We start from the raw sequence: 13,998 nt of genomic DNA, 5'->3' as shown, positions 1-13,998 counted from the left end.
CACGTGTCATGTTACATGTGTCATGTTGCATGTGTCATGTTACATGACACATGTAACACACACATGTAACACAATACATGTGACATGATACATGTAACACACGTAACATGGCACATGTAACATGACACATGTAACACACACATGTAACATGCCACGTGTAACATGCATGTAACACAAATGTAACATACATGTGTCATGTTAAGTGTTACATGTGTCATGTGTGTTACATGTGTCATGTGTGTTACATGTGGCATGTTTCGTGAATGTTACATGTGTCATCCTACATGTATCGTGTTATGTGTGTTACATGTGCCATGTTACGTGTTACATGTGTCATGTTACATGTGCCATGTTACGTGTGTTACATGTGTCATGTCACATGTGCCGTGTTACATGTGTCATATTACATGTGTGTCACATGTGTCATGTTACATGTGTGTAACACGTGTCATGTTACATGTGTGTCACATGTGTCATGATACGTAACATGACACATGTGTGTCACATGTGTCATGATACATGACACATGTGACACACACATGTAACATGACACATGTAACACGACACGTGACATGATACATGTAAGACACGTAACATGGCACATGTAACACACACATGTAACATGCCACATGTAACATGTAGCACGCATGTAACACACATGTAACACGCATGTAACATGACACATGTAACATGACACGTGTCATGTTACGTGTTACATGTGTCATGTGTGTTACATGTGTCGTGTGTTACATGTGTGTTACATGCATGCTACATGTTACATGTGTCATGTGTGTTACATGTGTGTAACACGTGTCATGTTACATGTGTGTCACATGTGTCATGATACATGACACATGTGACACACACATGTAACATGACACATGTAACACGACACGTGACATGATACATGTAAGACACGTAACATGGCACATGTAACACACACATGTAACATGCCACATGTAACATGTAGCATGCATGTAACACACATGTAACATGACACATGTAACACGCATGTAACATGACACATGTAACATGACACGTGTCATGTTACGTGTTACATGTGTCATGTGTGCTACATGTGTCGTGTGTTACATGTGTGTTACATGCATGCTACATATTACATGTGTCATGTGTGTTACATGTGTCGTGTGTTACATGTGCATGTTTCATGCATGTTACATGTGTCATGTCACATGTGTGTCACACTATTATGTTAGATCCACTATGGACTGGACTCTCACTATTATGTTAGATCCACTATGGACTGGACTCTCAGACTATTATGTTAGATCCACTATGGACTGGACTCTCACTATTATGTTAGATCCACTATGGACTGGACTCTCACACTATTATGTTAGATCCACTATGAGCTGAACTCTCACTATTATGTTAGATCCACTATGAACTGGACTCTCACTATTATGTTAGATCCACTATGGACTGGACTCTCACACTATTATGTTAGATCCACTATGGACTGGACTCTCACTATTATGTTAGATCCACTATGGACTGGACTCTCACTGTTATGTTAGATCCACTATGGACTGGACTCTCACTATTATGTTAGATCCACTATGGACTGGACTCTCACTATTATGTTAGATCCACTATGGACTGGACTCTCACTATTATGTTAGATCCACTATGGACTGGACTCTCACACTATTATGTTAGATCCACTATGGACTGGACTCTCTCACTATTATGTTAGATCCACTATGGACTGGACTCTCACTATTATGTTAGATCCACTATGGACTGGACTCTCACACTATTATGTTAGATCCACTATCTCAGAAGCAGCCAATGAGGTGCAGAGTTTGCAGTCACGTGACACAACTGTCATGACAACAATATATGACCATGAATATTTAAGATGTACGCTTTTTAAACACAAGTTCAGCTCCAACATTTTTACCAACATTGTTGATGAACACAAACTGCAGTTACCAAAATTTTACTGGAAAAAAATCAGTTTCATAAATTCAGTGTCTGAAAAAAAGCTTTTTGTGATTCAGACATAAATGAAATAAAGGGGCAAACTTCAGCTTGAGCGTCATATTCCGCCTGGCACTAGTGTTGGACTTGTCTCCATTCAATAGCCTCACGTTATTTTATCTGGAATATATTAAAACTGCATTTGAAAAATGCCGCCCACTCTCACACACACACACGCACACACACACACACACACACACACACACACACACACAGACGTACGCACACAGACGTACACACACACACACACACACACACACACACACACACACACACACACACACACACACACACACACACACACACGTACACACACAGCCTGGTACAAGTGTCAACAAAAGGACAAAAGGTCTCTGTGTGATCAGAACCACGGTCCTCACTCCGTCAGGACCACCATGACTGCACGGGTCTCTCCAGGACTTTCCAGGTCTTTCCAGGCCTCTCCAGGACTCTTACAGGCCTCACCGGTCTCATCCAGAACCAGAACCACTGACATGGAGTCCAAGCAGCAGCAGCAGGTTCACTTCCGGCTGAAGGTAGAACATCATTCCAATAAATCATGTCCTGTTGTGTAGAACAGTCTTCTTCAACCTTTGCTGGGCCTAGGCACATTTTTGTCATTGAAAAACTCCTGAGGCACACCACCTGCACCACCAGCACCACCTGCACCACCACTCTTTACAAAATGAAACTCAGCAGCCGATATTGACAATAAAAAGTTGTGGTCGCAAAATTGTTGGATATGACTTCCAATCATAACCAAGCATGTATCAATATAGGTCTTGTCTCAAAGTAGATATACTCTACCAATATAGGTCTAGTATCAAAGTAGGTGTACTGTATCAATATAGGTCTTGTCTCAAAGTAGGTGTACTGTATCACTATAGGTCTAGTATCAAAGTAGGTGTACTGTATCAATATAGGTCTAGTCTCAAATTAGATGTACTGTATCAATATAGGTCTAGTATCAAAGTAGGTGTACTGTATCAATATAGGTCTTGTCTCAAAGTAGGTGTACTGTATCACTATAGGTCTAGTATCAAAGTAGGTGTACTGTATCAATATAGGTCTAGTCTCAAATTAGATGTACTGTATCAATATAGGTCTAGTATCAAAGTAGGTGTACTGTATCACTATAGGTCTAGTATCAAAGTAGGTGTACTGTATCACTATAGGTCTTGTCTTAAAGTACATATACTGTATCAATATAGGGCTAGTCTCAAAGTAGGTATACTGTATCAATATAAGTCTAGTATCAAAGTAGATATACTGTATCAATATAGGTCTAGTATAGGTGTACTGTATCACTATAGGTCGAGTATCAAAGTAGATGTACTGTATCACTATAGGTCTAGTATCAAAGTAGGTGTACTGTATCACTATAGGTCTAGTATCAAAGTAGGTGTACTGTATCACTATAGGTCTAGTATCAAAGTAGGTGTACCGTATCACTATAGGTCTAGTATCAAAGTAGGTGTACTGTATCACTATAGGTCTAGTATCAAAGTAGGTGTACTGTATCAATATAGGTCTAGTATCAAAGTAGGTGTACTGTATCAATATAGGTCTAGTATCAAAGTAGGTGTACTGTATCAATATAGGTCTCGTCTTAAAGTAGATATACTGTATCAATATAGGTCTAGTCTCAAAGTAGGTGTACTGTATCACTATAGGTCTAGTATCAAAGTAGGTGTACTGTATCAATATAGGTTAGTATCAAAATAGGTGTACTGTATCACTATAGGTCTAGTATCAAAGTAGGTGTACTGTATCAATATAGGTCTAGTCTCAAAGTAGGTGTACTGTATCAATATAGGTCTAGTATCAAAGTAGGTGTACTGTATCAATATAGGTCTCGTCTTAAAGTAGATATACTGTATCAATATAGGTCTAGTCTCAAAGTAGGTGTACTGTATCACTATAGGTCTAGTATCAAAGTAGGTGTACTGTATCACTATAGGTCTTGTCTTAAAGTACATATACTGTATCAATATAGGTCTAGTCTCAAAGTAGGTATACTGTATCAATATAGGTCTAGTATCAAAGTAGATATACTGTATCAATATAGGTCTAGTATAGGTGTACTGTATCACTATAGGTCGAGTATCAAAGTAGATGTACTGTATCACTATAGGTCTAGTATCAAAGTAGGTGTACTGTATCACTATAGGTCTAGTATCAAAGTAGGTGTACTGTATCACTATAGGTCTAGTATCAAAGTAGGTGTACTGTATCACTATAGGTCTAGTATCAAAGTAGGTGTACTGTATCAATATAGGTCTAGTATCAAAGTAGGTGTACTGTATCAATATAGGTCTAGTATCAAAGTAGGTGTACTGTATCAATATAGGTCTCGTCTTAAAGTAGATATACTGTATCAATATAGGTCTAGTCTCAAAGTAGGTGTACTGTATCACTATAGGTCTAGTATCAAAGTAGGTGTACTGTATCAATATAGGTTAGTATCAAAATAGGTGTACTGTATCACTATAGGTCTAGTATCAAAGTAGGTGTACTGTATCAATATAGGTCTAGTCTCAAAGTAGGTGTACTGTATCAATATAGGTCTAGTATCAAAGTAGGTGTACTGTATCAATATAGGTCTAGTATCAAAGTAGGTGTACTGTATCAATATAGGTCTCGTCTTAAAGTAGATATACTGTATCAATATAGGTCTAGTATCAAAGTAGGTGTACTGTATCAATATAGGTCTAGTATCAAAGTAGGTGTACTGTATCAATATAGGTCTAGTCTCAAAGTAGGTGTACTGTATCAATATAGGTCTTGTCTCAAAGTAGGTGTACTGTATCACTATAGGTCTAGTATCAAAGTAGGTGTACTGTATCAATATAGGTCTAGTGTGTAGTGTGGTGTGTGTAACTAGTGTGTAGTGTGGTGTGTGTAACTAGTGTGTAGTCTGGTGTGTGTAACTAGTGTGTAGTCTGGTGTGTGTAGTGTGGTGTGTGTAACTAGTGTGTAACTAGTCTGTAGTCTGGTGTGTATAGTGTGGTGTGTGTAACTAGTGTGTAGTCTGGTGTGTGTTTTGATTTAATTAATATAAATAATTTAATGTTGTCATTATGGTGGTACTTAATGACTACTTAGGTCTACTACACTACTGTATGTAATGATGATAGTGAAAAGTGAAAACAACCACTGACTTAAAGCTACTGGTTTCTTCAAATAGATTGACAATCTTTTTTTTTTTTGACATAAACATCTTTATTGGTCATTAAATGATTGAAAATCATGAACATTCATTTTTACAAATAAAAAGACTTGATAATAAACATCGTTAGTGATTACACTCATTTGCTTTGTCAACTATAGCACAAATTGCTTCATATACATCTTTTTTTCAACTTAAAACAACTTCATTGATCATAAAAGTGATTTAAAAAATTAAGAAATATCTTTGAAACATTGTTTCACATTAGCTTGTTTAATTATATGACGGATGAAATGACGTAATTACTTACAATATTACCTATTGCACTCTTTTGCTTTGTCAACTATAGCAAAAAGCTAATCATTTCCTTTGTTTGTATAAATTGTTTGTTACCTTCAAACAACTTTATTGGGAAATTGTTTGCTGAAACACAAGAAGAGAGTCCCAAAAAGAAGTAGAATAAAGTAAATAGAAAATGGAAATGACTGCGATGAAGCCCCCCCAGCGGTCCGGTCGAGTACTGCATCGCCGGTGTGCAGGCTTTGTTGTGGTGGGATTGCGCATGCGCAATGAGATGAATGGCGGCCGCGCTGACAGCCCACCAGGAAGTGTGGCGGACAAATCCTCCGACATTCTGCGGCCTTTGCGACTGAAAGCGGAGGAGGCAGCGACGCCGGCCCGGACTGCTCTGACGGAGCGTCGGTACCGGCTCCGACCCGGATTCGGCCTCCGGGTTCTGGGTTGATGCGGGCAGTCTGCGGGGCTCCCCGCCCGCCTGTCGGCTCCACGGCCCGGGGCTGCTCGCTCCGACACGCCCGCCCTCCGCCCGCGATGGGATGCTGCGGGAGTGCGGAGGTGAGTCCGCTAAGGTTCGCTTCGGTCGTCGTGCGCCTTCAGAGTGTCCGACGTGTGATTAGAAGGAGAATTAATCCAATTAGAAGAAGAATTCATCCAATTAGCCGCCTGGCCGGTGAGTGGGCCTGCTAACGTGCGCGTGCATGTGTGTGTGTGTGTGTGTGTGTGTGCGCGCGCTGCAGAGGACAAAGAGAGAATGGAGACCAATGGAGGAGAGAAGCTGCACTGACCTGCCCTGGTTCCTGCTCTTCATCCTCTTCTGCGTCGGCATGGTAACACAGCACACTTCCTCTCGTGCTACATCACACTTCCTGTCGTGCTACTTCACACTTCCTGTCGTGCTACTTCACACTTCCTGTCGTGCTACTTCACACTTCCTGTCGTGCTACTTCACACTTCCTGTCGTGCTACAGCACACTTCCTGTCGTGCTACATCACACTTCCTGTCGTGCTACATCACACTTCCTGTCGTGCTACAGCACACTTCCTGTCGTGCTACATCACACTTCCTGTCGTGCTACATCACACTTCCTGTCATGCTACAGCACACTTCCTGTCGTGCTACATCACACTTCCTGTCGTGCTACATCCCACTTCCTGTCGTGCTACGTCACACTTCCTGTCATGCTACATCACACTTCCTGTCATGTTATGTCACACTTCCTGTCATGCTACATCACACTTCCTGTCATGCTACGTCACACTTCCTGTCATGCTACATCACACTTCCTGTCATGCTACGTCACACTTCCTGTCATGCTACGTCACACTTCCTGTCATGCTACATCACACTTCCTGTCGTGCTACAGCAAACTTCCTGTCATGCTACAGCACACTTCCTGTCGTGCTACATCACACTTCCTGTCGTGCTACATCACACTTCCTGTCATGCTACGTTACACTTCCTCTCATGCTACATCACACTTCCTGTCATGTTACATCACACTTCCTGTCATGCTACATCACACTTCCTGTCATGCTACGTCACATTAATCCACTTCCTGGCATGCTACATCCCACTTCCTGTCGTGCTACATCCCACTTCCTGTCGTGCTACGTCACACTTCCTGTCATGCTACATCACACTTCCTGTCATGTTACGTCACACTTCCTGTCATGCTACATCACACTTCCTGTCATGCTACGTCACACTTCCTGTCATGCTACATCACACTTCCTGTCATGCTACATCACACTTCCTGTCATGCTACGTCACACTTCCTGTCATGCTACGTCACACTTCCTGTCATGCTACATCACACTTCCTGTCGTGCTACAGCAAACTTCCTGTCATGCTACAGCACACTTCCTGTCGTGCTACATCACACTTCCTGTCGTGCTACATCACACTTCCTGTCATGCTACGTTACACTTCCTCTCATGCTACATCACACTTCCTGTCATGTTACATCACACTTCCTGTCATGCTACATCACACTTCCTGTCATGCTACGTCACATTAATCCACTTCCTGGCATGCTACATCCCACTTCCTGTCGTGCTACATCCCACTTCCTGTCGTGCTACGTCACACTTCCTGTCATGCTACATCACACTTCCTGTCATGTTACGTCACACTTCCTGTCATGCTACATCACACTTCCTGTCATGCTACGTCACACTTCCTGTCATGCTACATCACACTTCCTGTCATGCTACGTCACACTTCCTGTCATGCTACATCACACTTCCTGTCATGCTACGTCACACTTCCTGTCATGCTACATCACGCTAACCCACTTCCTGTGCCCGCCAGGGGAGCGTGTGCGCCTACACCGTGGTCACAGGCGGCGCCGCCCGCCTGGTCATGGGCTACGACAGCTACGGCAACACCTGCGGCCGCCGCAACCAGCACCTGGACCAGGTCCCGCTCAGCGGCCTGGACCACACCGACAGGAAGTGAGTCTGATTGGCCTTGACCCGCCTCCAACTTGACCTGGGAGTTTTCTACTCCCTCCAACAAACCATGACTCATCACGTGATGGTTGCCATGCCAACATTCTTTTCATTGATCTAGTTTTATTGATCTGCTTTCATTGATCTAGTTTTATTGATCTGCTTTCATTGATCTAGTTTTATTGATCTGCTTTCATTGATCTAGTTTTATTGATCTGCTTTCATTGATCTAGTTTTATTGATCTGCTTTCATTGATCTAGTTTTATTGATCCGCTTTCATTGATCTGGTTTTTTCTGATCCGCTTTCATTGATCTAGTTTTATTGATCCACTTTCGTTGATCTAGTTTTATTGATCCACTTTCATTGATCTGGTTTTATTGATCCGCTTTCATTGATCTGGTTTTATTGATCCGCTTTCATTGATGTAGTTTTATTGATCTGCTTTCATTGATCTAGTTTTATTGATCCACTTTCGTTGATCTAGTTTTATTGATCCGCTTTCATTGATCTGGTTTTTATTGATCTGCTTTCATTGATCTAGTTTTATTGATCCGCTTTCATTGATCTAGTTTTATTGATCCGCTTTCATTGATCTGGTTTTATTGATCCGCTTACATTGATCTGAGTTTATTGATCCGCTTTCATTGATCTAGTTTTATTGATCCACTTTCGTTGATCTAGTTTTATTGATCCGCTTTCATTGATCTGATTTTATTGATCCGCTTTCATTGATCTAGTTTTATTGATCCACTTTCGTTGATCTAGTTTTATTGATCCACTTTCATTGATCTGATTTTATTGATCCGCTTTCATTGATCCGCTTTATTTAATCCGGTTTTATTGATCCGCTTTCATTGATCTAGTTTTATTGATCCGCTTTCATTGATCTAGTTTTATTGATCCGCTTTCATTGATCTGGTTTTATTGATCCGCTTTCATTGATCTGGTTTTATTGATCCGCTTTCATTGATCTAGTTTTATTGATCCACTTTCGTTGATCTAGTTTTATTGATCCGCTTTCATTGATCTAGTTTTATTGATCCCCTTTCGTTGATCTAGTTTTATTGATCCGCTTTCATTGATCCGCTTTATTTGATCCGGTTTTATTGATCCGCTTTCATTGATCTGATTTCATTGATCCGGTTTCATTGATTTGGTTTCATTGATCCGCTTTCATTCATCTGGTTTCATTGATCCGCATTCACTGATCCGCTTTCATTCATCCGCTTTTATTGATCTGGTTTCATTGTTCCGGTTTTGTTGATCCGCTTTCATTGATCTGGTTTCGTTGATCCAGTTTCATTGATCTGGTTTCATTGATCCGGTTTGATTGATCTGCTATTCACATGTAAGGTGTAACAGTAATATTGGACATGCATATTCATGTGTAAATGAATGAAATGACTGCCAAAATGTGCATAAAAATATTGGCAAGTAAGAATTTAGTCAGGAATATTCCACACTTGAAGGGGAAACTAAGTCATGAATATTCTAGCTCTCTTCTGTCCGTCATTTTAGTCCCCAGCCTGCTTCTTTCTCTTTGTTATTTTTGGCGGACGGCACCATGCGCACATACCAACTGTGGTAGCAGAGTGTCAATGACGGACCCACTGTGGTAGCAGAGTGTCAATGATGGACTCACTGTGGTAGCAGAGTGTCAATGACGGACTCACTGTGGTAGCAGAGTGTCAATGATGGACTCACTGTGGTAGCAGAGTGTCAATGACGGACTCACTGTGGTAGCAGAGTGTCAATGATGGACTCACTGTGGTAGCAGAGTGTCAATGACGGACTCACTGTGGTAGCAGAGTGTCAATGATGGACTCACTGTGGTAGCAGAGTGTCAATGATGGACTCACTGTGGTAGCAGAGTGTCAATGACGGACTCACTGTGGTAGCAGAGTGTCAATGATGGACTCACTGTGGTAGCAGAGTGTCAATGATGGACTCACTGTGGTAGCAGAGTGTCAATGACGGACTCACTGTGGTAGCAGAGTGTCAATGATGGACTCACTGTGGTAGCAGAGTGTCAATGACGGACTCACTGTGGTAGCAGAGTGTCAATGATGGACTAACTGTGGTAGCAGAGTGTCAATGACGGACTCACTGTGGTAGCAGAGTGTCAATGAGGGACTCACTGTGGTAACAGAGTGTCAATGACGGACTCACTGTGGTAGCAGAGTGTCAATGAGGGACTCACTGTGGTAGCAGAGTGTCAATGACGCTGCTATGAGAGAGTGGATCGCAGAAGTTTGAACTTGGAGAAAATAGTTTGACTAGTGAATATTTGTGTGTGAGTAAAACACTTTTAGTTTGTTTGTGGAGTTCGAGTAGTCATTTCACATCATACTTTAGATATTCTTCTTCTTTTACTTTTGATATTATTATTACTTTCTTCCACCTCCAAATAACATTTGTAGCTTTTACGGTAAAAAAAAAACCAACGTCAGGTCAGTTGCCAAATTTTGACCGTAAATGTTTTGTTTTTTTCAGCATATTACTGTAATTAAAAAAAAAATATATATATATATATATATATTACTGTTTTTTAGGGTAAAAAAACTGGCAGTTCAGTTGCCAGAGTTTTACGGTAAAATATTACTGGAAACTGAAAAAAACGGTAGCACTGTTTTTTACGGTAAAATGAGTCTAAATGGAAAAACAATACCACAGTTCTTTTTCTTTTTTTTTTACCAGAGATTTTAAAGTTAAAGTACCAATGATTGTCACACACACACTAGGTGTGGTGAAATTTGTCCTCTGCATTTGACTCATCACCCTTGATCACCCCCTGGGAGGTGAGGGGAGCAGTGAGCAGCAGCGGTGGCTGCGCCCAGGAATAATTTTTGTTGATTTAACCCCCAATTCCAAGCCTTGATGCTGAGTGCCAAGCAGGGAGGCAATGGCTCCCATTTTTATAGTCTTTGGTATGACTCGGCCAGGGGTTCGAACTCACAACCTACCCATCTCAGGGCGGACACTCTCACCACTCGGCCACTGAGCAGGTTACTGTAAAATCTACAGTTGTTTTCACATTGTAAATGCAAAAACAGTGCCACTGTTTTTATACTCAGAAACAAAGTTTTACTGGAAAAATGAACGGTGGTTTACAGCAAACTAAAAAAAATGTTTGTTTACGGCACAATTCTGGCAAATCAGCTGTTAGTTGTTTACGGTAAAATCAACAGTTGTTTTGACATTGGATTACTGTACCACAGTTGTTGTTTTACGGTAAAATTCCGTTTTTTTTCTTTATTACCCTAAAATGTATGGTTGTTGTTTTTTTACAAAAATGGATTGAGGCCTATTATTTCCAGGGCCACATAAACAGATGTGATGACATAATGTGATGTGTGAGTGGACTTGTGTTCCTGCCAGGTTTGTCTTCTTCTTGGATCCTTGCAACATCGACATCGTTCAGAGGAAGATCAAGTCGCTGGCGTTGTGCGTGTCCCTGTGTCCTCCTGAAGTCCTCCACACCTACCAGGACCTGAAGAGGTTTGCCATGGTCAACGGTGAGCGTGCATTCATCATGTCCAGTAGGAATAAAACCACATCACGCTATATCGTTATTATTGTTATCATGGAGTTGTGCTCATAAAGTACTGACAGTCGTCCTTCACCACATCACCTTCAAATATCACCACATCACCTTCAAATATCACAACATTCATAATAACATGTAATATATACATGATGTAAGTATATATATCATGTAGTAACATTCATAATAACATGTAATATATACATGATGTAAGTATATATGTCATGTAGTAGCATTCATAATAACATGTAATATATACATGATGTAAGTATGTATGTAGTATCTAGTAACATTCATGATAACATGTAATATATACATGATGTAAGTATATATGTCATGTAGTAGCATTCATAATAACGTAATATATACATGATGTAAGTATGTATGTAGTATCTAGTAACATTCATGATAACATGTAATATATACATGATGTAAGTATATATGTCATGTAGTAGCATTCATAATAACATGTAATATATACATGATGTAAGTATATATGTCATGTAGTAACATTCATAATAACATGTAATATAAACATGATGTAAGTATATATGTCATGTAGTAACATTCATAATAACATGCAATATATACATGATGTAAGTATGTATGTAGTATCTAGTAACATTCATAATAACATGTAATATATACATGATGTAAGTATATATGTCATGTAGTAACATTCATAATAACATGTAATATAAACATGATGTAAGTATATATGTCATGTAGTAACATTCATAATAACATGTAATATATACATGATGTAAGTATATATGTCATGTAGTAACATTCATAATAACATGTAATATATACATGATGTAAGTATACATGTCATGTAGTAGCATTCATAATAACATGTAGTATATACATGATGTAAGTATATATGTAGTATCTAGTAACATTCATAATAACATGTGATATATACATGATGTAAGTATATATGTCATGTAGTAACATTCATAATAACATGTAATGTATACATGATGTAAGTATATATGTCCTGTAGCAACATTCATAATAACATGTAATATATACATGATGTAAGTATATATGTCATGTAGTAACATTCATAATAACATGTAATATATACATGATGTAAGTATATATGTCATGTAGTAACATTCATAATAACATGTAATATAAACATGATGTAAGTATATATGTCATGTAGTAACATTCATAATAACATGCAATATATACATGATGTAAGTATATATGTCATGTAGTAACATTCATAATAACATGTAATATATACATGATGTAAGTATATATGTCATGTAGTAACATTCATAATAACATGTAATATATGCATGATGTAAATATATATGTAGTATCGAGTAACATTCATAATAACATGTAATATATACATGATATAAGTATATATGTCATGTAGTAACATTCATGATAACATGTAATATATACATGATGTAAGTATATATGTCATGTAGTAACATTCATAATAACATGTAATATATACATGATGTAAGTATATATGTCATGTAGTAACATTCATAATAACATGTAATATATACATGATGTAATTATATATGCCATGTAGTAACATTCATAATAACATGTAATATATACATGATGTAATTATATATGTCATGTAGTAACATTCATAATAACATGTAATATATACATGATGTAAGTATATATGTCATGTAGTAGCATTCATAATAACATGTAATATATACATGATGTAAGTATATATGTCATGTAGTAACATTCATAATAACATGCAATATATACATGATGTAAGTATGTATGTAGTATCTAGTAACATTCATAATAACATGTAATATATACATGATCTAAGTATATATGTCATGTAGTAACATTCATAATAACATGCAATATATACATGATGTAAGTATGTATGTAGTATCTAGTATCATTCATAATAACATGTAATATATACATGATGTAAGTATATATGTCATGTAGTAACATTCATAATAACATGTAATATATACATGATGTAAGTATATACGTCATGTAGTAACATTCATAATAACATGTAATATATACATGATGTAAGTATATATGTCATGTAGTAGCATTCATAATAACATGTAATATATACATGATGTAAGTATGTATGTAGTATCTAGTAACATTCATGATAACATGTAATGTATACATGATGTAAGTATATATGTCATGTAGTAACATTCATAATAACATGCAATATATACATGATGTAAGTATGTATGTAGTATCTAGTAACATTCATAATAACATGTAATATATACATGATATATTCAAACTCAATTAAAAACTGTTACTAATTCAACATTTCTTGCCCAATTTAAACAATGCCAACACCAACCAATTCAGCTAATTCAGGACATTCATGCTCCTAATCACTTTCTAAAAAATCCCCCTTTTCCCTAAATTTCCCAAATTTCCAGGAAGTTCCCATTGAAATGACTGGGACATTTTTCCAAGTTGGTCAATTCCCACATTTTTCAAGCTATTCAATCAGTCCAACATCAACGCATTCCACTCATCCTGGACATTCAAAC

At 38.3% G+C, this 13,998-nt stretch overlaps 1 protein-coding gene across 2 annotated transcripts in view; it reads left to right on the top strand.

The window, feature by feature from the left end:
- The first annotated feature begins 2,397 nt into the window (after positions 1-2,397).
- Positions 2,398-13,998, top strand: part of slc44a1b (solute carrier family 44 member 1b) — a 36,662-nt gene continuing 25,061 nt past the window's right edge. Inside the window, exons 1-4 of one of the 2 annotated variants that reach the window (XM_061976552.1) lie at positions 2,398-2,540; positions 6,211-6,300; positions 7,785-7,927; positions 11,305-11,441. In XM_061976552.1, coding sequence (XP_061832536.1) covers positions 2,400-2,540; positions 6,211-6,300; positions 7,785-7,927; positions 11,305-11,441 — 511 coding nt within the window. In that variant the 5' untranslated portion in view covers positions 2,398-2,399. Of the gene's footprint in view, positions 2,541-5,888; positions 6,029-6,210; positions 6,301-7,784; positions 7,928-11,304; positions 11,442-13,998 lie in introns of those variants that run through there. The other variant, XM_061976553.2, reaches the window with a different exon arrangement.

The sequence above is a fragment of the Nerophis lumbriciformis genome, linkage group LG16 (assembly GCF_033978685.3).
Source record: "Nerophis lumbriciformis linkage group LG16, RoL_Nlum_v2.1, whole genome shotgun sequence".
Lineage (NCBI taxonomy): Eukaryota > Metazoa > Chordata > Actinopteri > Syngnathiformes > Syngnathidae > Nerophis > Nerophis lumbriciformis.
The sequence above is the reverse complement of the archived record's forward strand: the minus strand, read 5'-3'. Positions and strand labels throughout refer to the sequence as shown.